The 27,946-nt window shown below is 33.7% G+C and overlaps 1 protein-coding gene and 1 pseudogene across 1 annotated transcript; both read left to right on the top strand.

Annotated features, from left to right (window-relative positions):
• Positions 1–473: 473 nt before the first annotated feature.
• On the top strand, positions 474–1,645 carry LOC127130233 (xyloglucan endotransglucosylase protein 1-like). The gene is made up of 3 exons (XM_051059279.1): positions 474–560; positions 649–842; positions 1,241–1,645. The coding sequence occupies exons 1-3, from the start codon at positions 474–476 to the stop codon at positions 1,638–1,640; spliced, it is 681 nt and encodes a 226-aa protein (XP_050915236.1). The 3' UTR covers positions 1,641–1,645.
• Positions 1,646–16,013: 14,368 nt separating this feature from the next.
• Positions 16,014–17,944, top strand: LOC127130232 (xyloglucan endotransglucosylase protein 1-like; annotated as a pseudogene).
• The last annotated feature ends 10,002 nt before the right edge of the window (positions 17,945–27,946 follow it).

The following is a 27,946-nucleotide window of genomic DNA, read 5'->3' as shown; positions in this document are numbered from 1 at the left end:
TAACTAATGACAAATCTATTTAAGATAAAAGACTATGGGAGAAAGCATCCCCATATTAATTTTGATGACTATGCTAATTAGATAAGACATGAATCATTCATAAAAAAATTAACAATATTTTTTAATTTTTAATTATGGAATTTTCTTTATCCTCTATAAAATAATGAAATTTTAGGCCTAAAAAACAGAAAAAGATAATATTGATCAATTTGTCGGTATTTTTGAGGATTGTTAACTATTTCAAATCATTTATCTAGAAATTACGAGTATAAAGATAATGTTATATATTTTGCACGAAAATTTTCCTCGTAATGTAATGTTTTTGATCTATTCGTAACACTATGTCTATTTTGAAGATATAAACAATGCATGAATCAAGTAGATTTGGATATTTTAAATTCTAAAAATATTGAGTTTGAAATATATATTGTTTGATCTTGATTCAACTTGTCATCGATGAGCTAGCCACTTGAATGTGTAAGATTTATGACATTAGCCAATTCAAATCGTTATATTGTGGCAAAACTTATAGATGTGGAAAACAAGTTATTACTATTATGGTTGCGCACACACATAACACATTGCATAATATAAGAAACTTTTACTTATTGTATGGCTATTTAATTTCGCATATATGCATATATGCAGCTAAGTTCTCAAGGACCACACCATGATGAGATTGATATGGAATTTTTGGGTAACTTGTCTGGTGATCCATATATTCTCTCAACCAATTTTTATGCCAATGGTGATGGAGGTCACGAGGTACAATTCTATCTTTGGTTTGATCCCACAAACGACTTTCACACTTACTCTATTGATTGGAATCCTCAGCGCATAATGTAAGTTTGTCATTGTTTAAGTAAATTTTCATAAACTTTATTAGAAATATTTTTTATTGGGTGTTTCACATTTCCCTTCATTAACGGTACATATTTTTATTCGAGACATGTCATCCACTAAATGTGAATTAGAACCTATTAGAAATTCAATGTGAATTAGAACCTCAACAAATTGACCAAAATTGATGATTGCGTACAATCACATCGCACATAATCCAAATCCTAAGATTACATGATTCTATCATTATCATTAATCTATGTCCCTTGATCTAAGTGACAATATCTTGATCCCCATAACAAAAATTCTTTCTAAAACAATGAAAAAAATATAATTCAATATATGGAACAAACAATGTATATATACATATAACTATATCATGTGTTTGGCATCTATGCAGAATATTGGTGGATAACATACCCATAAGAGTGATACATAATAGACAAAACATTGGTGTTCCATTCCCAACAAGGCAACCAATGAAATTATACACAACACTATGGAATGGAGATTCATGGGCAACAAGAGGGGGACAAGTGAAAATTGATTGGTCAAAGTCTCCATTCACGGCTGGATTTAGAAACTTCAGTGCTAATGCGTGCATGCCTAGTCCATCAAATAATTGCTTAGGTTTCAATGGCGGAGAAGATAAAGGTCTTAATGGTGAAACAAGGAAGAAGCTCAAAGAGATTTATTCAAAATTGATTGTTTATGACTATTGTCGTGATTTTATACGTTTTGCTCGTGGTCTGCCTAATGAATGCCGCAATCGCTTAACAGATCACCCAGATGAATATTAGAAATTGCATGTAGTCACGATGCATATTATGATCAAATATATACCGTGAAGTAAAATTTTTGTTGTTTTCGATAAGTTAAAATATGTAATATTTATTTGTCGATGAGTTCTTAATTTTGTATTCATTAAAAAGATGGGTACGCCGACTATTGATGCCTCTTGCGAAATTAATTCAAAATTCAAATTTATTTAAGTTTAATTAAATTTATAAAACCTAACATTGCATAATTGTGTATTGGATAGTATGACCAATAAAATTTTATGGTATTGGATTGTTCACTATATATTTTGTTATACTTTATTGATTTAATGTTTTTTTGTGTGCAAAATCATATATAATATATTGTCACGTGAAATTTACTATGGTTGATAAGGTTGATACATTGTTTTAAATAACACTACTCTTATATTTAAACTCTTTTGCTTATGAAAATACATTGATTGAACCATATTTATACTATAGCTCTTTAGTTTAGATTGGTGAGCTATTGTTTTGTTTTACATAAAAAAAATCTCATGTTTGAATTTGAAAATCAAAACTTAAAAAAAGTTTATAAGCAATCCTTTTCATCAACCGACTAAGACGTCTTTCAATTAAGTGCAAAATTTTAAGAGTCTATGCAATACACAAAGCATACAATGCCATAAAAATAGAAGGAAAAAAATATGGTTACTTCTACCGGCATTCACATGCTTTAGTTAGAATAGATGAATTAGGTTCAATGAAACCTTTCAAAAAAGTTGGAAGAAAATAAATCACAACATTAGTGGTGTAGCTATTCAATGAAACATTTCCCACCCAAAAGAGAATTTTGATAAAATCCATTCTACATACTTCTAAGTTTCAAGGACAATTTTTAACAACTATATTCAAAATATTAATACTATTTATGATACTGTATGTTTCTATCTCTAAATTTAATACTTTTTACTTTCAATACTTAGCACACATTTCAAAAGTACACAAAAAGTATACCTACACAATAAAAAATGTATATTTAAATAAGGTTTCTCAATTTTTAAAACATTAATTAGCATCTTGTACTCCCTGCAGATAATACAATTAGCAAATTTACTACATGTTTTAAGGGGTCTAGATTTATTTTTTTGGATTACTTTTGGTTTATTTGTTCTCTTATATAGAAAATTGGTAGTATTTTAATGTAAATTAGTTTTAAAAGCATAACTTTGAGAGTTTTTTTGGTAACATTCTTTCCGATTCAAGCATTTTTGTCAATATTACCGTCCCTGCAAATATACGAGAAGAAATGAGTGTGTATAGCAATAACAATAACTAGTGTTACTATAAGAGTGAGAGAGTTCCCTTTCCTTTAGAATAAATAAAGTCCAGTGACGACTCTGTATGTATTTCGATCTTTCCTTACACTCGGGTATTTTTCGCAGTGCAAAAATGAGTATTGAGTGAACTTGAAGTAAATTTTAAGCATTTAGCTTGATGAACTTCCCAAATAAATCTTGAATCTAGATGATTTTATGTCTTGATGAAAAAAGAGAAAAATTACATTCACGAAATTTAACAATTAAGCTGAATTAGTAAACAAAACATACATTCTTGTTGCAAAAGTGGTGAGGAAGTTATGAAAATATGAGGAAGTTGTGAAAATGAAAGGAGAAAAGGGTTGGGAGGAAGACGAAACAGAGAGGGAAGAACAAAAAATATGGAGAGAAAAAATGAGTCCATGAGGAGTGTGGGGGTGCTGCAACCTGTCTAACAAATAAACATTTCAGCATTGGGAATATCACGTCACAATTAAAGTGATTGTTGGTTGTTGCATCGTGAATCCCATGTCACCAATTCAAAATTCATTGCGACATGATTATCTTATCACTAGATGCCAACGTGTCAGAATGGTCATAATTTTATGACGTGATTTCAATGACACTAATTTGAAATATTTTGTGACGTGATTATCTCCTCACTAGCTGCCAGCGTGACAATTTTAAATTTTTTATTAGCGGCGTTTTATGTACGCCACTAAAAGGTTTACACCAACTAAAGTTTAATTTTTTTATTATTTTCTAACTATAGCGGCGTGTTTTTCAAGTGACAACTGCCTTTTTTTAGTGACGTGAATTTCATGTGACTATATCGTGTGCCTCGAGCACAGTTTTCTTGTAGTGTAGTTAGCCAAATCTCTTTCTCCATGCTCATTATAATGGTTAGAATTCTTGCATGTGATATTTTGTGGGTATTCAAAGAGAATTTTTGGTTGAAAATGTTATAGTTATCAAGAAAATTTTTTATGCACAATTTCGGTTGGTTATTAGTGATTTATGTGTAACATGAACCGGTGCATTAACTAATGAATCGGTGTATTAACTAATGAACCGATGCATGTTACACACTGACTTGCAATATTTGAAAAATTGTCAATAATGAACCACTTCATTAAATAATGAACTGGTGCATGTTTGTAAAAACCTGAACATGAACCAATTCATTAACTAATGAACCGGTGCATATTTTTCGAGACTGCAATGTGAACTAGTTCATTAATTAATGAACCAATGCATATTATCTAGAATATAAATGGACCGGTGTATAGGTAAGATGAACGGGTGCATGATGATAAATATTTAGAATTTTTGTTCTTAAAACTTGCAGAAACTTAATCAATAATATATTAACTCCACCAATGTAATAATCATGATTTTAATACTTCTTTGATCTGTATGATTTAATCAAGTCTTATAGATAAGGGGTCACAAACTCACTTAGATATCGGAAAACCTCAATCTAGGATCAAAAGATATTTAAAAGATTACAGCCAAGGGAATTATAAGATTCAAGATTAGAGGATCATTAGTTTATCTAATGGATTCTTAGAATATATCAGTTGATCAAAGAGATATTCCCCATCATGAAGTGTTAATCTATGTGCATAATAAATACTCATTTTGATTATGTTATTTAGCTTATGCTACATAGGTCTCCGACAGACCTTTTGGAATTCATTTACGACGATGTTAAGCTAGGAAAGCTAGGAAGGAGACTGATTTGCATCCTATATCAGTCAAATACAATAGACCTCTGAGACAACTCACCTCATAGTGTATATCATTTCAAATGAATAGGACAATAATAGTGTGAAATAATGATACATTCATTATTATGCTATGACATTCAGGGGGGCCTAAGAATTATGTTTAGATCAATAAATCAATGGAAATTAAGATAACTAATTATAAATTAGGTTCCCGTTATGTCTTAGGTTAGTAGGAACTGGCCGAGACAAAGTAATTGTCACACTCCTCACATTTTGTTTTCAGATAAGGAAGTTATAAAGGGTAGGAAGGCTGACAAGTGATCTTGAGAATTGAACAATTAGTTTTTCTCTAAAATTTCCATTTAAGTCTGTTTATGAATTGTCAAACTTATTATGTATTTGATTTTTTGTTGGATTTATTGTGATGTACTTTATGCGTAATGATTTAATACATTTTGATGTTTTAATTCGAACAAAGTTGTTTGCAATTTTAATGTACCTAGTACTAGTTAAACTAGAGAAAATATTTTGAAAGAACAAGTTTTTTGTTGCCGCTAAATTTTACATTCAAATGGATAATTTCAAAAATTAAATACAATTATTTTTTTAACAGAGAGAGGGAGTCATTTTACCATTCTCTTAACTAATGACAAATCTATTTAAGATAAAAGACTATGGGAGAAAGTGTCCCCATATTAATTTAGATAACTATGCTAATTAGATAAGACATGAATCATTCATAAAAAAAAATTAACAATATTTTCTAATTTTTAATTATGGAACTTTCTTTATCCACTACAACAAACAAGACCTTAGACAACGCTTTTTTTAGCCTTAGACAGCGCTTTAAAACCTCCGCTGCTAAAGGTTTAGACAGCGCTTTTTTAAATCTTAAAAGCGCTGTCTAAGCCCCCCCCCCTTAGACAGCGCTTTGGCCAAAAGCGCTTTATAAGACCCTCTTATTTTAAATTTTTTAGGTATACCTTAGACAGCGCTTTTGAAAAGCGCTGTCTAAGCCCCACCCCCTTAGACAGCGCTTTGGCCAAAAGCGCTTTCTAAGACCCTCCTATTTTAATTTTTTTAGGTATACCTTAGACAGCGCTTTTCAAAAAGCGCTGTCTAAGCCCCCCCTTAGACAACGCTTTTGCCTAAATCGCTTTCTAATCCCCCCCTTAGACAGCGCTTTTTACAAAAGCGCTGTCTAAGGTATACGAAATTTTTTGAAGCTTTTGTTTTAAACCACATTTTTTCCAGGTTTATAAACCAGAATTTCTACCTGTTTTCAACCAGATTTTGACAGACAATTATCACATTTTATATATGCCATTTTGGCCTTTTTTCTACCAATTTTTGGCTAACAAATATATATATATACCAATTCAAACCAATTTTGCCTTAAATGTATCAAAATATATACAAATTTATGTACACATTTACAAGTCATTACATATACTACAAATGTACACATTAATTACACAAATTTATGAACAAACATTGAGCTCTATCATGAATTGACACCACTCCTCTTTGATTTCGTCCACTTGATCCTTTGTATAAAATGCACACTTGAATTCCTCAAAGTACTACATAATAATATAACATATTTTGAATTAATTCCAACTATTTAATTATATGAGATATGTGTAAATATAAAAATAACTCATAAGTTAGAAATACATACATCGGTGGGAATCTTTAATCGGCCCAAAGCAAGAGTATCTCGCATAAACCTCAACATGAAATACCCGCAATCTATTTGATTACGTTGTTGAGGACACTACATATGAAAAAAAAATATGGATTATAAATCCTAAGTTTTATCAAGTGTCATCACTAATATAATAAAAAATGTGGTAATTAAAAATATACCGCCACTTTAATCCATGTAATGGAGTTGGCGCCCCTCCTTGAGATTTGGATATCTCGTTGGGCCCGAAAAGCTTGTAGGACGCTAATAAAATAAAAATGAAGCAATTAGAACAATTCACATAAACTAAGAAAATTTTTGAACATTCTCACTTACGTGTCAATTAGGACCTTCATATCCGGGTATGTTGTCCAATCATTTCCTAACGAGTCAAGATAATACACAATTTCTCGGATAGGATTGATTGCGAGCAACAACCAATGTCCACTGTAATGATTAGGCAAATGTTAGATGGTAACTTGGAAATAATTATAATAGATGAATTTAGAATGAAATGCTAACCCGGTATTAAACGGTATAAAAAACAACTTCTCCGCATCTTTATTGTCCATGAGGATCCGAAGAACGTACTCCGTCACGGTATCCGGTCTACTTAAGATTAAAACTAAGTTGACGGTCGCGGGTGCTAAGAATCCGAATGACACGTCCAAACCATTGGGGCGCATCAATTTGTCATACAAAAACCTAATATAAAAACATCATTAACACCTCTTTTGAAACATAAAGTAAACCGGATTAACATAAAGTAAACATCATTAACATAAGTTGTTTAATTAATAAAACAAAGTAGACCGGATTTACCTAATATATGTATTGACAACGTTGACGCCGATTTCTTCATGACTAAAAACTTGCATGAAGTCTTCATTACAAATCATTTGGTCGTAATCAAAGCCGAAAATCCCTACCTCCATATGTAGGGTCCGAACACCTCCGGTCGGTATATCGGTCATCTCTAGAAATGTCCTGAGGCACGACCTATACTTGGTGGTAGTTTTTTTCCTAGCTACGGTCTTCTTAGCACCAGAACTTTTTACCCGTGCGGAGGCGTTGCTAACCTCCTTTTTTTGTTGTGCGGAGGCATTGCTAACCTCATTTTCTTGAAGCTACATGTCATATAAATAGTTAGATCAAATTAAGAATGTAACAACTTCCATGAATATATGTCATATAATTGTATATTACCTCTTTTCTTGAAACCGTGGACTCGGTATGCCGTGGAATCGCATTATCTTTTGATTTGGATTTTGTGGGAGTCTATTTAACATAACCAAGGAAAATATGTAAGTAAAATTTTAAGCATAAATTTTAAACTTTGAATATACACATTAAAGTTAACATAAGTTTTAAGCATACCTCATATCCTACGCATATGAGGTTTGTCGGCCATGCAACAAACGAACCTACTGCTTCGTGCACCGTTGTTGCATCCGAATCATCGCTAGGATATGGTAATGCTGCATTCGGCTCAACTACAATATCAACTGATACCTTCAAACATCCAGCAGGGAGCTCTCTAGTGTGGAGTAATACTCCGCTAACGTTATGCACTTTTCCCTTGCCAACCATCTGATAGTATGGTGACGACAAATACAGCTGACAATGGGAAATGCCCTAAAACCAATAATAACAAGAAATCGTTAATGTGTATATATGTCAAATACATAATTTAAGCAAATAGTTCAATTTAAGACAATTATATGTAATTACCTCTAGAATGTTCGGCTGAAAGGTACAGTTGATACTGTCTTTGTCCGAAGCATCTCTGTATACTGTTGAGGCGCTAGCCTCTCTTTCTCTCCTTAATGCATCAAGCTCAGCTTGCATGGCTTCCAATCTTGCATAAATAGTTCAATTTAAGACAATTATATGTAATTACCTCTAGAATGTTCGGCTGAAAGGTACAGTTGATACTGTCTTTGTCCGAAGCATCTCTGTATACTGTTGAGGCGCTAGCCTCTCTTTCTCTCCTCAATGCATCAAGCTCAGCTTGCATGGCTTCCAATCTTGCATGAAGCTCCCGATTACTAGGAGCCTTTCCTTTTTTAATACTCAGGGAGGTCGGAGTGACTCCAAATCCCTTACCCCTCACCCGACCATAATACTCAGGGACATCTAATGCCCGACTAAGTATGCCCTTAGTATCATCGGGAGATAAAGACTGAGATAGCTCCTCTTGAAAAATCAGATGAATACCGTATACTTGTCAAATATTTGTGTATAAAAATGTTATTCAATTAATGAAAAAATGTTATACTTACACATTTCTGGTATACGTGTAAAACTTCTTCTTGAGGAACTCCAGATTTGCCCACACGGGCTTCCTTCCACAAAACATGTGCAGGAAGAGATGTTTCTGAACTTTCCTCCTTCTGCAGCTACACATTAAGTCATACAATTTGATCAGATAAACTAATATATGATGAACAAATTTGTTATCGCAATTTATAAATACTTACCATGGATTGTTCTAAGCGTCCATATCCGACACGTCCTTTTCGGTACGGATATGCGGGACTTGATGCTCTTTCCCGATTTGTAGCACTTATTCTTTGAAAAACCGGGTCTTGTCTTTTGGATTTGAAAGCTTCCCATTCTTCAGCCGATATCAAACTTTCATATTTTTTAGGAAGCTCCGCATCCACAAAATTACCATCCGCATCCTTAAGGAACTTGGATGATAAAAATGTCCGAAACCCTCTTAGAAGCTTTCCGGCCAATTTCATACAAAAACCTCTTCTTTCTTCTTCGATGTTAAAACATCGATAAGAAAAACATACAGATTGATAGTTAGTATCGGTAATTGAAAAAACATAATTGATACCGTATAATTAAGGGCCAAATGATTGTACCTTTATCTCACTCCAAATTTTTTCTTTGGACTCATTCAGCTCTTTGTTTCTCCAATCATCACATGTAATGGGAATTTCATTCCTTACTAGTGCACCGATAAAACTAGTTAAGGTATGCCCATTAGGTTCTATAAGCTGTCCCTGGTTGTTCCAATAGACATCTAGTATGATGCCTCGAGATCTTCCTTGGACCACCCTTCTCATTACTGTGATGCCTCTTCGAATTTCTTCTTCCGCGGATACTTTTTTACTAACTTCCTCATGTTGGTCATCAGCCATGTCTAACCTGTAATAAACCAAGGAAACCATCAAATATCAAATATAACTTATAATCAAAGCAATTGAAAACAAAAAAATAAAGAAATCATGCATTATCAGATATAACTTATAATCAAAGCAATTGAAAACAAATATATAACGAAATCATGCATTATCAGATATAACTTATAATCAAAGCAATTGAAAACAAAAAAATAAAGAAATCATGCATTATCAGATATAACTTATAATCAAAGCAATTGAAAACAAATATATAACGAAATCATGCATTATCAGATATAACTTATAATCAAAGCAATTGAAAACAAAAAAATAAAGAAATCATGCATTATCAGATATAACTTATAATCAAAGCAATTGAAAACAAAAATATAATGAAATCATGCATTATCACATATAACTTATAATCAAAACAATTGAAAAAAAATAAATAAAGAAACCATGGATAATTTACCTAAGTCACTAACATCTCTTTCTTTTCTTTGTTGGAATATTAATCACTTGTTTCTTAGCAATGCGTACGGATGAATTGATCCAAATTCCCTCATTATGATCGTTTCTTATATATGACTCATCCGGTATAAGATCCTCAACTTCATCATTTCTATTCAACTCATTCCGTCTAATGCATGACTCATTCTCAACATCAATATCACATTGATCGACACCGCTATCATCAGTCACTTTGTTAGAGAAAAGCACTATAGACCATTTTGTACTCTTCGGGTCATTCACATAGAACACTTGTTTAGCTTGAGATGCTAGAATAAAAGGTTCATCTTTGTACCCCACCCTAGTAAGATCAACTTGCAAAAATCCAGACTTATCCATTCATATGCCACTACTATTCACCCACTTGCAACCAAAGATGGGAATCTGAAACTTCTCGTAATCAAACACCCAAATGTGCTCAATAACTCCAAAATATGACAAATTTTCATATTTGGGGTTTAAGTCCTTCATACTTGATATATGCATTGCTTCAGCTAGCACGGTGACACCACTATTTTGCATAGTACTCTTATCATCTTGTTCTTTGGTATAAAATGTGTATCCATTAATTGAATATGCGCTATGAGAAAACACATGCAAACTTGGACCATATGCCAAACATCTCAACATTTCTGTTACCGAAGAAGGATCTGAAGAGCGCTTCAAATAAATATGATCCTTCAACCATTGTATGAAACTTTGATTGTGCTCTATAACTATCCAATTTTCATTTCTGTTCGGATTTAACCTTCGGAGTACATCCTTGTGCATTTCAACATATGGCTCAACCTCATTATTATTGTGCAGAACATACAAATGAACTTGATCCCATTCATCCCTTGATATTGTCACAATTTTATTCCCAATTAATTTTTTACCTTCCATTTTGTCGAAAATCTGAGCTCTGGGGAGTCCAATCGATTGAACGTTAGACAAATATTCAGTACAAAACTCAACAGCTTCTTCAACAATGTATCGTTCAACAATACAACCCTCTGGTCGACTTCGGGATTTCACGTACCCTTTTAATATTTTCATATACCGTTCAGCAGGGTACATCCATCTCATATAAGCTGGTCCACACAACTGTGTCTCTTTCACAAGATGAACAACTAAATGAACCATTATGTCAAAAAAAGACGGAGGAAAATACATTTCAAGCTCACACAAGGTAATTACAATCTCTTTTTGTAGTGTTGGTAAGATCTCGGGATCGATCACCTTACTACAAATTGACCTAAAGAAAAAACACAATTTAGTTATGGCACTTCTTACTTTTTCTGGCAAAATAGAACGTATACCTATCGGTAGAAAATGTTCCATTATAACATGGCAATCATGTGTCTTCAAATTCTTCAACTTAAGGTCTTTCATAGAAACAAGTCTTCTGATATCAGATGAGTATCCTTCTGGAACCTTAACTTCACTCAGAGACTTACACAATTTTTTTTCTCCTTTCTAGATAAAGTAAAAGCAGCAGGTGGTAGATATGTTCGTCTTCCTTTCTTCACGGGTGCTAATTCAGTTCTCATTCCCATTTTTAACATGTCCTCCCTTGCTTTAAGGTCATCCTTAGACTTGCCTTTTATATTGAGTAATGTACCGATAACACTTTCAAATACGTTTTTTTCAATATGCATAACATCGAGAAAATGTCTCACGTACAAAGACTTCCAATATGGAAATTCAAAAAATATCGACCTTTTCTTCCACCCACCTTTCACAATCTTATGTGCAAAAGGCTTGCCAAACTCAGTACGCACATCTTTCACCTTTTCAAAAACTTGTTCACCTGACAATGCGGGTGGAGCTCTACGATGTTCGGTGTCTCCATTGAATGCTTTTCTCCACCCACGGTAGTGATGTTTAGAATGTAAGAATCTACGATGACCGAGAAACACATTCTTCTGGCAAAGTTCCAATCGAATCGTATCGGTTCCGTCTTCACAAACAGGACACGCACGTTGACCTTTAATGCTATACCCAGATAGATTCCCGTATGCTGGAAAAGCATTAATTGTGCCAAACAACATCGCCCTCAAATTGAAACTTTCTTTCCTATATCCATCATAAACCTCCACACCGTTCTCCCACAAAATCTTTAAATCTTCGATCAGAGGTGTCAAGTATACGTCTATGTTATTCCCTGGTTGTTTAGGCCCAGAGATTAACATAGATAACATCATGTACTTACGCTTCATACATAGCCACAGAGGTAGGTTATAAATCATAAGAATCACAGGCCATGTGGTATGTGAGATACTTTGAAGACCATGTGGGTTCATTCCATCAGTAGATAATGCCAATCGAAGGTTTCATGCTTCTGATCCAAACTCAGGATAATCATTATCAATCTTCGACCACTGTGGTGAATCAGCCGGATGCCGATACTTTCCATCAATAATTCTTTCATCTGCATGCCAAGTAAGATGTCTTGCATCGGTTTCACTATGAAACATGCGCCTAAATCTCGGAATTATCGGAAAATACCATAAGACTTTTGCGGGAGATAATCTTTTCTTATATCGAGACAAACCACATTTAGGGAACTCAGTTAACATTGCATATTCGTTACGAAACAAAATGCAATCGTTAGGACAAGCATGTATCTTATCATAGCTCATGCCAATAGAGCACAACATTTTTTTGCCTCATAGGGCGATTAGGAAGAACATTATCATCCGGTAGCATTTCTCTCATAAGGGCCAACAACTCTGTGAAACTTTTATCCGACCATCCATTGCCCGCCTTTAAGTTGTACAACTTTAATACCGCAGAAAGTCTTGAGAATTTAGTGCAACCTTTGTACAACGGTTTCTCTGCATCGCTTACCATCCTCTCAAACATTTCAGGACAATCATGAAGATCTTCTTCCAGTGCTTCTACAATCTCTTCAACTCGATCACAATCGTATGTTTCTGTGTCTTTGTCGTATGAAGCATAGGTCGTATTACTTTTTCCACTCGATTCAACATTCTCGTTAATTTTCTCACCATGAAATATCCAACACTGATAACTTTGATCAATTCCATGCCTCAGTAATTGCGATTTCAATCCATGTGCGTCAACCTTACCAATATAACAACAACGCAAGCAAGGACAATGCATTCGTCTGGGGTTTTCAGCGTGTTGAACAACATACTTAACGAATTCCAAAACCCCACTCTCGTACTCTTTGGTCATTCGATCGGCACAGATCCATGTTTTATCCATGGTTTTCCTACTTATTAAAGTAAACAATTAATCCAGACGAAAATACATAACTATAACCAAAAAAGCATTCCAAATCCATTCTGATTTCAAATAACCAATGTCCATTTAGATCCATTGACATATCCAATTGAGGAAACTGAGTGCAATGTAAAAAGCAATTTGAAAAGCTGCATAAAAGCCACAGCTGAAAAACAGCACAAAAGTCAAAAACCAGTTGCAAGTGAAAACGACAACCCCCAGCTGCCAAAACGCAGTAGCAGTAAAACACAACTTGATGAACGTAAACGGTGTGAACAGTATAAAAACTCAAGCCAAACCAGAAAACGACAACCAAACTCAATCCTTGAACCACCTTAAAGGCAAACTTATTCATATGAACTTTTACTCATCGTAACAAGAAATCATGAATTCTCAACAAATAATATCAACTTGCAAGTATGTTAATATCATTAGAAACATGTTCAGCTAAAAACCAAGACAACCAAACTCATTGTGACATTTCAACAAACACCTTGTTTGCAAAATCAAAGCATATACCAAAAGAATAGCTAACTCAAGAAACATCAAAACCACATGAAACACTATCAAGAGAAACAATTCAAGCAGAACAATCAGATGCACGTGAAAAATCTGTAATCCCCATGCAATACCCACAATTTTGGATTTAACCAAAACCCTAAAAATGATTTTTTTTTTACCAACAAAATAACAAAACACAAACAATAATGGAATCTATAACTGTCCATAGACCATAAAAAATAAAAAGAGTTACGATAACAGGAATTCAGAAATGAATAGAAATTAAAAAAATGAAAGAGAGTGTATGAGGTTTACCTGACACAGGAAGCTAAAGGAAGAGGGAGAGAGAACGAGAAAGATGCAGCGATGCTGCTGATTTTGGCAGAGCTGGATGACGGCGAATCGGCTTGTGTGTGGGTTCTCTGGAGGGAAAACAAAAAGAACTGAGAACGAAAATAGAAGTCTGAAATTTAATTTTAATTAGACCTTAGACAACGCTTTTGTGGAAAGCGCTTTCTAAGATATGCCTTAGACAGCGCTTTCCAAAAGCGCTTTCTAAACCCCCACCTTAGACAGCGCTTTTGGTTTTAATTTTTTTTTTAATTGAAAGACTTTAAACAGCGCTTTCTCAAAAGCGCTGACTAAGGTCTATATTTAAAAGCGCTTTCTAAAAGCGCTCTCTAAGGGGGGGTCTTAGACAACGCTTTCTAAAAGCGCTGTCTAAGAGCCCCCCTTAGACAGCGCTTTCATTATTTTTTTAGAACATTTTCCGTATTTTATTTTTATTTTAACCTTAGACAGCGCTTTCTTTTAAAAGCGCTGTCTAAGATGCGCTGTTAAAAAACCTTTTTGGCGTAGTGATCCTCTATAAAATAATGGAATTTTAGGCCTAAAAAACAGAAAAAGATAATATTGATTAATTTGTCGGTATTTTTGAGGAATGTTAACTATTTCAAATCATTTATCTAGAAATTACGAGTATAAAGATAATGTTATATATTTTGCACAAAAAATTTCCTCGTAATGTAATATTTTTGATCTATTCGCAACACTATGTCTATTTTGAAGATATACCATTTTTTGGTCAGTGAGACTATTAATTTAGATTCTCTTTTTTTTTGTGAACGTTGTGATGTGGTTGAATCGTTACAATAATTAATTTCTAGATTTGATGTTAATTGTGCTTTGACGAATAGTAGTTTTTTAGGTAACACTCAATTTAACATTTTGATGCCTCATGATAAAGTAATTTGTGAATGAGCTGAAGTTAGATGTAAACTAATAAAAATTAAAGATTAAATAGTTAATTTTTAAGCTAATGATATTTTAAGATCTTATTAATGACAGGTCTTCAAAAGAAGTCAGTTGGAACATGCAATACGAACTGTTATAAAAAAGAATATACTAAAACTGAAAAGAGAAAATATATAGAGAGACTAAAAATGAAAGTAAATATTTTAAGAGGACCTAAAATATATTTAACCCAAAATATATTATATCAACAAAATAAATTACGATATTTTACTTATATAAAATATAAATTAAAGTAACACAAAAGATAAAAATTAATAATATCTGATCAATAAATATATTTTTTTAAATCTACAACACTTTAAAGATTTAAATTCATTCTTATAAAAAAAGACTTAAATTTCATCAATAATTGACTTTGTATATATTTTCAAAAAAAACTAAATATCTCTGTAAAATATTTAGGATGTCATAAGTGTCAAAATAAGACAAAATAAATGTATAAAACATGTAATCATCTTTTTATTATTATATTTCTCCTAATTTTATACAAGTAAACTTATTTAAATAATAACTAACTATATTTTATTGTGGTAGCTAAACATAAATTTTACTTAATCATATAAGTAAAAAGATAACTTTTGGAGAACGATTTCTCAACATGTACTTTTATTTTATTTTAATGTGTTAATATTTCCCTTCCATGTTATTTTAATGTGCTAAGAACCCCTTCCATGATATTTATCTCTCAAGTATAATATTTCCCTATTTTGGGCTTTTGACTTGAATCCAACTTTTCAACATTAAGCATTCAAACAAGGCTTAAAAGGAACAAATATTTTTGCCATAAAAAAATTTTGTTAATAAAATTGAGGTGTAACTTTCAACAATAACAGTGACTTGTGAGTTGTCATTGTAACATTGAGCTTTAGACAACTAAATTGATCTAAATCCGTTGCGTTTTACACAAAATATGACACAAACTTCAATTTAAATAACCCTTTTCAAAATTTTAATTTATCAATTTACACAAAGTGAAACATTAGTTAATTATGGTTTCTTCATATGCTAATAACTCTGTGTTTCTCTTAGTTTGCTTATGCTTAACCTTTAGTACAATTGCATTTGGAGGAAATTTCAACACTGATTTTACCATTCTATTTGGAGATAAAAGGGCTAACATACAAGATGGTGGCAATTGTATGACACTTACAATGGATAAATATTCTGGCTCTGGCATTGGTATCCAGAATGAATATTTGTTTGGAAGATTTGATATGCAAATCAAACTTGTGCCAGGAAACTCTGCAGGCACTGTCACTGCATATTATGTATGTACTTTGTTACAAAACTACACTAATATATGCAAACTCTTAATTCACATTTGTTATAGTTTTAAATGACAATTACATATATATTTCAAATCTTAATATTTCGGTAAATGTGATTGATGTGGCGAAATTACGTTTGTGATGTTTTAAAGAGACTTATAAAATCATTATATTGCATATTACAACTTCCTATAATTAAAAATTCACACAATTGGCACATCGGTGACGCTTAGATCGAGATCAAACAATGCATGAATCAAGTAGATTTGGATATTTTAAACTCTAAAAATATCGAGTTTGAAATATATATTGTTTGATCTTGATTCAACTTGTCATCGATGAGCTAGCCACTTGAATGTGTAAGATTTATGACATTAGCCAATTCAAATCGATATATTATGGCAAAACTTATAGATATGGAAAACAAGTTATTACTATTATGGTTGCGCACACACATAACACATTGCATAATATAAGAAACTTTTACTTATTGTATGGCTATTTAATTTCGCATATATGCATATATGCAGCTAAGTTCTCAAGGACCACACCATGATGAGATTGATAAGGAATTTTTGGGTAACTTGTCTGGTGATCCATATATTCTCTCAACCAATTTTTATGCCAATGGTGATGGAGGTCATGAGGTACAATTCTATCTTTAGTTTGATCCCACAAACGCCTTTCACACTTATTCTATTGATTGGAATCCTCAGCGCATAATGTACGTTTTTCATTGTTTAATGAAATTTTCATAAACTTTATTAGAAATATTTTTTATTTGGTGTTTCACATTTCCCTTCATTAAAGGTACATAATTTTATTCGAGACATGTCATCCACTAAATGTGGCGCCTCTCACAGTTGAATTCAAATTTTGAATCACCGTCTAACCTTAATTTCTACTAGACCTAATACCCGAGTTAATACATATCACAAAAATCAAGATTAAATTATACTAGATTTTAAAACATTAAAAATCAATAATACCTATTAGAAATTCAATGTGAATTAGAACCTCAACAAATTGACCAAAATTGATGATTGCGTACAATCAAATCGCACATAATCCAAATCCTAAGATTACATGATTCTATCATTATCATTAATCTATGTCCCTTGATCTAAGTGACAAGATCTTGATCCCCATAACAAAAATTCTTTCTAAAACAATGAAAAAAATATAATTCAATATATGGAACAAACAATGTATATATACATATAACTATATCATGTGTTTGGCATCTATGCAGAATATTGGTGGATAACATACCCATAAGAGTGATGCATAATAGACAAAACATTGGTGTTCCATTCCCAACAAGGCAACCAATGAAATTATACACAACACTATGGAATGGAGATTCATGGGCAACAAGAGGGGGACAAGTGAAAATTGATTGGTCAAAGTCTCCATTCACAGCTGGATTTAGAAACTTCAGTGCTAATGCGTGCATGCCTAGTCCATCAAATAATTGCTTAGGTTTCAATGGCGGAGAAGATAAATGTCTTAGTGGTGAAACAAGGAAGAAGCTCAAAGAGATTCATTCGAAATTGATTGTTTATGACTATTGTCGTGATTTTATACGTTTTGCTCGTGGTCTTCCTAATGAATGCCGCAATCGCTTAACAGATCACCCAGATGAATATTAGAAATTGCATGTAGTCACGATGCATCTTATGATCAAATATATACCGTGAAGTAAAAAAAAATTGTTTTGTTAAAATATGTAATATTTATTTGTCAGAGAGTTCTTAATTTTGTATTCAGTAAAAAGATGGGTACGCCGACTATTGATGCCTCTTGCAAAATTAATTCAAATTTTAAATTTATTTAAATTTAGTTAAATTTATAAAACCTAACATTACATAATTGTGTATTGGATAGTATGACCAATAAAATTTTATGGTATTGGATTGTTCACTATATTTTTTGTTATACTTTATTGATTTAATGTTTTTTTGTGTGCAAAATCATATATAATATATTGTCACGTGAAAGTTATTATGGTGGATAAGGTTGATACATTGTTTTAAATAACACGACTCTTTTGCTTATGAAAATATATTGATTGAACCATATTTATACTATAGCTCTTTAGTTTAGATTGGTGAGCTATTGTTTTGTTTTACATTAAAAAGAATCTCATGTTTGAATTTTAAAATCAAAACTTAAAAAAAGTTTATAAGCAATCACTTTCATCAACCGACTAAGACGTCTTTCAATTAAGTGCAATACTTAGCACACATTTCAAAAGTACATAGAAAATATCCCTACACAATAAAAAATGTATATCTAAATAAGGTTTCTCAATTTTTAAAACATTAATTAGCATCTTGTACTCCCTGCAGATAATACACTTAGCAAATTTACTACATGTTTTAAGGGGTCTAGATTTGATTTTTTTGGATTACTTTTGGTTTATTTGTTATCTTATATAGAAAATTGAATGATAGTTTAATGCTTATATGGCAAGGGTAGTATTTTAATGTAAATTAGTCTTAAAAGCATATCTTTGAGAGTTTTTTATGGTAACATTCTTTCCGATTCAAGCATTTTTCTCAATATTGTCGTCCCTGCAAATATACGAGAAGAAATGAGTGTGTATAGCAATAAAAATAACTAGTGTTACTATATGTAAGACCCTAATTTTGACCCTAATATCCCTCATGGCATCATATCATTGCTCATTTGCATTTGCCTCAAGGATCATAGCATCTTAGCTCCTTTACCCTAGGGTTGGGACTTGTGTGAGTTGGTTTGAGACCACCAAGCATGCTTGAATTGTATATTATTTCTTTTCCTATTTTGTTTACTCACCAAAAGCACAAAAATATGTCACTAACTTGTTTTTTTTAAGCTTGAGCAATCATGTGATCCAAGGCTCCTAGGAGGCCCCCCTAATTCAGCTGTGCATTGACTTTGCCTTGCTCATGAAGCAACCTCAACCCATGATCAAATAAAATCAAGTGAAGTTCTTTCATTCATAATTTTATGCATATATGTGCCTATGTGAGTGTCCTAAATCATTCATTCATCAAGATTTGAAGTTTGGCTTTGAGAAGTTGATCAACCAATTCATTTGACTATTTCGAAATCCACTGAGACCTGACTTTTGATGTGTTTGTCAAATGAAGATTACCCCAAGAGAAAAAATGTTCTTAAGAACCATATGAACAACTTTTATTTTCATCAAAAATTGATTTGAAGCTTGGAAGGTCATCATTTATTTCAAAACATTATAGGTCATTTTGACTGAAACCCTAATTTTGGGTCAACTTCCCAAAGACCTAACTCCTTCATTTTTCATTATTTTTAGGTGGGACCAAATGCATTGGAAATTTTAAGATGTCTAATTCAATTTTTATGTTGGACAAAATTTCATAATCCTAAAATAAACACATGTGATAATGTAAAACATTATAGGTCACTTTGGACCAAAGTCCTTGAAAAATGAAAAAGTCCAACTTCAAGCGCCCATAACTTTCTCATCAAAAATCAAAATGATGCAACATTTAAGTCGAAATTGATTGTCTTGAAAATATATACAACTTTTATGTTTACGGTTTTCTCATTTGAGGCTTGCATCATTGAAACAGAAGGGATTGAAGTTGGTCCATTTTGGCAAAATTTCCATATACATGTTTTGCACCTTGAACTTCATGACCAGTTTTCGATATTTTCCCAATTCCAAATGGATTTTTGTTCAACATAACATTTGTTATTTATGTCAAGACCTTTCCAACCATTATCCACATGCATATGTTTCAATTTTTTAAATGGCATTTTCGAAGAGTTGAAGTTTTATGATCATTTATGGAAACCATGTTGAATCTTTGTGCACAAGCTAATATCATGAAATCTGCACGTCCAAACCATCTCACTTGCATCTCAGCTTGCATTTGGCATTGCATTTGGGCCTCCCGTGCACCTGTACAGGCCCATGCATGGAGGACCCAACTTCACATGCACACGAGTTTCTTCATGGTTTGCATCATCCTTGCCTATAAATAGAAGGTTGCATTCACTTCAAAAACCAACCTAAAGGTGCCTGAAGTTCTGCACAAGTGAAATCCCAACCTCCATTAAAAGGAATTCTGAGTTTTTCTTTCAATTTTCAAGTTCAATTTTCAACTTCATTGGTTGATCTTTGAACTTCAATTCCTGAACCTTGCTTCCTTGCTACCTCAAGACCAAACTGCATCAAAGAATTGGAGTAGATCAGGCATTGTAAAGCTGCTCTTCAAAGGTTTTCCCTCCAACTGTTTTCATTCGAAACTCCTTGGATATTGATCATTTCTTGCATTGCTTGGTACCTCTAAAGTCCTCATGTGAGAGGCAATTGATTTGTGTATTTAATTTCATGAATTGAGCAACTTCAGTTTGAACACGACAAATTTCCATCTCAGATTTCTCTCTCTATAGAGATCTTGAGTGGAAACCAAGGGTACAGGGGTGATGTACATCACCCCAACTTTCCATTGATGTATAGATCGTGCATTTTGGTGAAGGTTTTGAAACCTGAAAATTTTGGCCGGAACTGTGAGTCTCGCCGGAGAAGACGGTGGTTTCCACCACCGTCCCCACGTGGACGAGTTCATGGCCATTGGATCTGTTGCTTATGATCTAATCTGGACCTTAGGTTTAATTGACTTTATTAAATGCTTTCTGTTACGCGTTTGACCAAGCCCTACCATGAGCGCGCGCTACTCTGCCATCTGATTAGTGACGTCATTTAATGTACCAAGATCAAACGCTCCCTGATTTTTGCAATTTCTGAAATTCCATTTTATTTATTTTATTCCAATTATTTTCAAAAATTCATAACTTCTTTATTTGGAATCACAAAAATATGGGACCAATTGCAAAAAATTTCTCTTAAATTCTAGTTTCTAAAAATGATTTTTAATTATTTTTGTGATTCCATTTAATATTTTTTGTGAATTATTTACTTTCTGATTGTTTTTAATTCATTTAAAATGCTTTCCAATATTCAAAAATGTCAAAAATATTTTCTTAACATCTTTGAATGATGATGAATCTATGAAAAATATTCTCATAAACTTCTTAATTGATTTGAGATTTTAGTTCAATTATGTTATTTTTCTTCATTTTTAATTGTTTAAAATTAGTTTCTGTTTTCAAAAAATGATGAAATTTTTTGTCAAACCTTGTTTGACCATGTTGAACTTATGATGATCCAATTGGACTTTTCCAAGTTGATTTGAATTGGATTTGAAGTTTGACATTTATTTGTTTATTTTAATTCAAGTATTATTTTAATTCCAAAAATACCAAAAATATTTTTATTGTTTCTTGACTTCTAAACTTCATCTCACCTCTGTTTACCATTGATTGATGTTGATTCTATTCATGTTTGATCAATGTGTGTTGGTTATGTCATTTGAATTATGTACGTTCCATTTCTTCTTCTTCTTCTTCTTCTTTTTTCTTTTTTGATCAATGAGTTAATGATTGGTGGTTAGCCTTGACATATGAGGGGCTTAACCTTCTTTGATCCAAATCAAATTCATCTTGATCAAAGATCAAGTGAATTGCTTTGCATTAGAGATAGGTTGCTTCTTGGTCAAGCAAAAAACCTAAATCCATACAAGATCATTCTTCTTTTCTTTTGGCATGGCAAGTTGTAGGAGCTTGGCTTACTAGTCATGGTCTCTAACTTGTGTTTGTTGCCTATACTTTTATTGACCGGCCTCAGATAGGTGTGACTACTACATTAGTCCACTTACGATTGCTTAACATAACGCTAAATTGCCTTATGGCACACTAACACTAACTACTAATGACTAACTTTTAATTCAAGCATTTAATTCTTGCAATTTACTTTAATGCAATTTAATTTCTTGCTCATTAATTCATTTGTCTTTGCCCTTTGCTCACTTGAGCTCATGTTTATGTTTATACAATTTGCCTTTTGCTCACTTGAGCACATTATTGTGTATATACTATTGCCTTGTGCTTGTTTTGTTTTGTTTGTGTGAACCCAATGCAAATGGAGAAAGGACTTAGATTTAGGACCTTACCTATGCTAATGGAGTTTGAAGAGCAACTAGGCCTCATGACTTTAGAATGCTAAAATTTTCAAAGAGCAACTAGGCCTCATGCCTTTAGAATGCTTAATCTTTAAGATGACATTAAAAGGACACTAATTCTAAACTCACTCTTGTCCATTCTTTTATTTGCATTGTGGAACTTTTTGATTTGTGTGTTCTTGTGTGATAGGGATCCTAAATTTGAGCCAATTAGAAGAACCATTATCATGGACATCCAAGATAAGACATACAAAAGCCAATTGGAAGATTCCTAGGAGCTTGGTTGATATTTGCTTGATTGCTTGAGTTATTTGCTTATTTCTTACTAATTCCAAAGGAAAGGAGCAACTTGGATCATCTTTATGATCTCAAGAAGAGAACTCCAAGTGGTTTTATTTCTCTTCCCTCATCTTTGCATGTGTAGGATCTAGCCCTTCTCTTCTTCTCTCCACTCTAACCCAAGCCAAACTTTTGTGCAAACATTAACATTGTTTTCAAAACTAGAAACCTAGGCATTATGCCTTTGATTTTTTTCAAATTCTTTTCATAACACTTATCTTGAATTGAATCTTAAGTCAACTTTGACCTTATTTTGTGAATACTTTTCATTTGTAAATACAACTCACTCAATTGTTTTGTGGTTCCAATGACCATTTTTGTTAAAGCTCTTCATAAACATTAGCTATTAGGTTTGAGTTATCATAGAGGTTGATATAGTACTCACCTGTATCCTTAGTGATGGACTATAAGTCTTCCATGCTTATTATAGGGTTAACCTCTCACTAGCATGTTGAAGCTCTCCTCACATGGTGGATTTGTGGTTTTAGGTTGATTTTTCTCCCTTTGATAACAAAAGACCTTAAGGCTTTTGACGAATCAATTCACCAACTTATTTTGAGATTTTTACCCCGAACTACGAGATTTTGATCATACCTTTTTAAGATGATACGTAGGCAATGGGTTTATCCATTCAAACACAAATTGTAAATAAATTGTATATTCTTTTCTCATCTCCTCAATCATGTTTGCACAATTTTTTTCACAAATACCAACCTACCATACAACATTTGTAAAAAGGGCTCCCTTAGAGTACTAAGGATGTTTTTGGTGCTTGAAACCTTCCCATTGCATAACTAATCCCCTTACCCAGATCTCTGACATTTTTATTAGTTTTTGATTTGATAAAACTTCTCGGTTTTTGTTCGCTTTCTAACCTTTCCTTTGGATAAATAGAAGTGCGGTGGCGACTCGAATTGTATGATTTAATTTTGATTTAGTCAATAAATCTAAAGGTAACGAATACCCTGCTACAGAAAAGTAGCGACTCTGCTGGGGATGCATTTGCCTAGTGGGTTTTGCCTACTTTTTACCTTTGTTGTATTGTATGTTTACATTTATTTTGTGACATATTTTTATGCAAATTTGGGATGACTGTATTGATTGTAATGTATGAATTGCTTGATATATCAATTGCTTGTGTGCTTGGTGGTCTCTTGTGAGATGAGTTCTATACCTAAACTAGAGTGCACTTATGATAGGAGAATAACATAGTCTTGTTGACTTTTGTGGAGTTATTCCTTAGCAAGTTGACTTGCAAGCCCATTCACTTGGTGGAGGTTATGTTGGGATCAATAATGCCACACGAGTAGTCGTGGGTAGGCATTACTCTTTCCAATATATGCCTTAGAAGCCAAGGACCTTAGATTACCTAGCCCATCTTGGCCTATTTTTAGGACGTAGTGCGAAGGTCGTTCAAGTGTAAGATTTGATACGATTGTTACGCGATACTACACTCATAAGAGTCTCTCTTGAGAATATTTTTGGAAAACGAGTAGTCGCTTATCCGATAATATCCGAAAGATGGGATGATGACTATGGGAACTTCTTGTAGAACATGATTATCAGGTTTAACCATAGTACACTCCCTTTGGGTGGTTCTTAACCGAGACTCCATGCCCGTGACTTGCAACAAACCCCTGATTCGCAGTTCATCCGTTCTCGTATATCCTTAATATCAATGGAACTTGGGTGTTGATAAAGTGTAAACTAAATCCACCAAAATGGATGATTGATATTAAGGATGACTTGATCCATCTCGTGACCTTTGTATGATGTGTTTTGCTTGATCCTTGAGTGTGATTGTTGCATTCATGCATTCATGCATTCATACACATCCATATCATCAACAATGAGAAAATTTTCAAGGAACTTAAGAGGTATATTTGCAAATTTTCAGACATGGATAAGCAAAGAAGGAATACGAAGAAGTACACTTTCAGACAACCCGACTTGAAAGAGTTAAGGAGTTTGACATCCTATGTATTAGATCCCTTGGAGTTCAAGGCTCGTCATGGGAAGGTTCTGTCTATTCTTGCTACAAAGGTGGATGAAGGTCTGATGAGTGTGTTGGTGCATTTTTATGATCCTATGTATTGTTGCTTCACTTTTCCGGATTTCCAGCTTTTGTCTACGCTTGAGGAGTATTCCTATCTTGTGGGTATACCTATCTTAGATCAGTTGTCGTTCAGTGGCTTGGAGAGAGTTCCTTCTTCCCAAGAGATTGCTGATCTGTTGCATATAGACGAATCTGTTATTGGGGCTCATATGACTACCAAAGGTGGAATTCAAGGTCTCCCATCTGATTTCCTCATTGCTCAAGCTACTATGTTTAGGAAGGCCATGAGTGAGAACGCCTTTGAGGCCATATTTGTACTTCTCATCTATGGGCTAGTGTTATTCCCCAACAATGACAACTTTGTGGATGTGAACGCTATTAGGATTTTCTCTACTCTTAATCCCGTTCCTACTTTGTTGGGTGACACTTATTTCTCTTTGCATATGAGGAAGGAAAAGGGTGGTGGTACCATTGTGTGCTATTTGCCTCTGTTGTACAAGTGGTTTATTTCGCACTTGCCACAGACGCTCGCCTTCAAGGAGAACAAAGGATGTCTACGGTGGTCCACGAGACTTATGTCTCTCACTAATGATGATATCTTTTGGTATAACCGTGTGTATAATGGTGTGCAGATTATTGACTCTTGTGGTGAATTCTCCAATGTGCCTCTTCTTGGTACATGTGGTGGGATTAACTACAACCCTATTTTGGCACGCCGTCAGCTTGGGTTCCCCTTAAAGGATAAACCTAATAACATTTTTTTAGAAGGTGTGTTCTTTCAAGAGGGTAAAGATTCCCAAAACTTGAAGGGGGGAATGGTTTGCGCTTGGCGCAAGATTCATAGGAAGGGAAGGAAGGAGCTTGGTCCGAAGAATTGTATAGCTTTGGAACCCTATACCTCATGGGTGAGGAGGAGAGCTTCTAAGTACTGCATGCCCTATGACTACCCGAGACCTACACCTATGGTTATGGTTGGGCCTTCAACCCTCCCTAACCAAGGAGTAGAGGAGTTGAGAGATGAAGACCGTTTGCGTGCTTGGGTCCGTGAGCGAGAGAAGCTGCTTCAGCAACTCAGAGATAAGGATGCTTTTATAGAGTTTCTGGAGCATCATGTTATCGACGAGCCTGATTATGTGGTGACTTCTCTTCTTCCTCAATCTTCCAGGTTTTGGAAGAGGAAGTATGATCGGCTCGCCAAGGAGAAGGCAGATATGGAGGCAGCCTATGAGAGAGAGGTGAAGAGGCTTCGTGCAGCTTATCTTCCGATCTCAAGAGCTTTGGACGGTTGTTTCTAGGGTTCCATAGGATGTTCATTTTCCTTCTCTCTTGTATTGTATTTTGGTTACTGTAGCGGGGTATTTGTTACCATTAGAGATATTGACTAAATCCAAGGTAAATCATACAAGTCGAGTCGCCACCGCACTTCTATCTATTCAAAGGAATGGTTAGAAAGCGAACAAAAACCTAAAAGTTTTATCGAATCAAAAACTAGTAAAAGAGAGTCAGAGATCTGGGTAAGGGGGTTGGTTATGCAATGGGAAGGTGTTAGGCACCCAAAACATCCTAGGTACTCCTAGGGAGCCCTTTTCACACTTATTGTAAGGTTGTTGTCTTGTGAAAAATTTGTTTGTGCAAACATGATTGAAGAGATGAGAAGGGAATATACAAGTTTATTTACATTTTGTGTTTGGATGGATAAACCCATTGTCTACGTACCATCTTAAAAAAGATTAGGATCAAAACCTTGTAGTTCGGGGTAAAATTCTCAAAACAAGTTGGTGAATTGATTGGTCCAGAAGCCTTAAGGTCTTTTGTTATCCAAGGGAGAAAACTCAACCTAAAAACCACAAATCCACCATGTGAAGATAGCTTCAACATGCTAGTGAGGGGTTAACCCTATAATAAGCATGGAAGGCTCATTGTCCATCACTAAGGATATAGGTGAGCATTACATCTACCACAAAGATAACTCAAACCTAATAGCTAAAGGTTATGAAAGATTTGATTAAGGAAGTGGCCATTGGAACCACAAAAAGACATTTGAATGGGTTATATTTCCCAATTAGAAGTATATACAAAATGGTCAAAGTTGACTTAAAGATTCAATTCAAAATAAGTGTTATGAAAAGAAGGTTTGAAAATCAAAAGCATAAGGCTTAGGTTTCTAATGTTGAAAACAAATGTTAAGTGTTTGCACAAAAGTTTTGGCTTGGGTTAGAGTGGAGAGAAGAAGAAGAAAGGCTAAAGTCCTAAGCATGCAAGAGTTAAGGAATAAGAAACAAAACCACAATGGAGTTCCTCTCTTGAGATCATATTGATGATCCAAGTAGCTCCCATCCTTTGGAATAAGCAATCACATAAATATAAACCCAAGCGATCATCAATCAAATGCACTCTTGGAAGGCTCTTCAAGGCATCTTGTGATTCTTTCTCTTAGAAGCTCATGGCAATGGTTCCCTAAATTTGAATCAAGGTGGAATCCCTAGCACAAAAGCACACACATCAAAGAGTTTTATGAAATAAATCAAGAATGGACAAGGGTGAGTTTAGAGGTTTGGTCCTTCATGATTATCTTCAACATTTAAGGTCCTTTTACTCCAATTTTGCATAGGGAAATATCCTAGAAACTAAGTCCATTTTGTCCACTTTTTGCATTTGGTCCACAATAATCAAAACAAAAACACAAGCACAATAGTATATACACAATTATGGGCTCAAGTGAGCAAAAGGCAAATTGCATTAACATAAACATGTACTCAAGTGAGCAAAGGAAAAAAAGCAAATGGATAATATGTGCAAGAATAGTAAATTGCATAAAAGTAAAGAGCAAAAAGTAAATGTTAATTGTTAATGGTTAGTGTTAGTAGTTAGTGTGCCATAAGGCAAATTTAGCGCTATGTTAAGCAATCGTAATTGGACCTATGTAGAAGTCACAACTATCTGAGGCCGGTCAATAATAGTGTAGGCAACAACACAAGTTAGAAGTCTTGATTAGTGAACCAAGTTCCAACAATTTGTCATGCCAAAAAGAAAAAGAGAATTGATCTTGTATTGGTTTAAGCCTTTTGCATGATTTAGGAAACAACCTATCCTTAATGCAAAGCCATTCACTTGATCAATTGATCAAGATGAATTAGATTTGAATCAAGGAAGGTTAAGTCTCCCTAATCAATGCTAACTTATCAACCTTCAACTCATTGATCAAA

Source organism: Lathyrus oleraceus, chromosome 3, assembly GCF_024323335.1.
Source record: "Lathyrus oleraceus cultivar Zhongwan6 chromosome 3, CAAS_Psat_ZW6_1.0, whole genome shotgun sequence".
In the NCBI taxonomy this organism is placed as follows: Eukaryota; Viridiplantae; Streptophyta; class Magnoliopsida; order Fabales; family Fabaceae; genus Lathyrus; species Lathyrus oleraceus.
This window is presented reverse-complemented; position numbering and strand designations above follow the sequence as displayed.

Excerpts from the sequence above, each read along its gene's own strand:
- LOC127130233 (XM_051059279.1), top strand. The coding sequence starts at position 474 with ATGTGTAAGATTTATGACATTAGCCAATTCAAATCGTTATATTGTGGC. Across the intron at positions 561-648 it reads AACAAGTTATTACTATTATG|CTAAGTTCTCAAGGACCACA; the intron begins GTTGCGCACACA and ends GCATATATGCAG. Across the intron at positions 843-1,240 it reads TGGAATCCTCAGCGCATAAT|AATATTGGTGGATAACATAC; the intron begins GTAAGTTTGTCA and ends GCATCTATGCAG.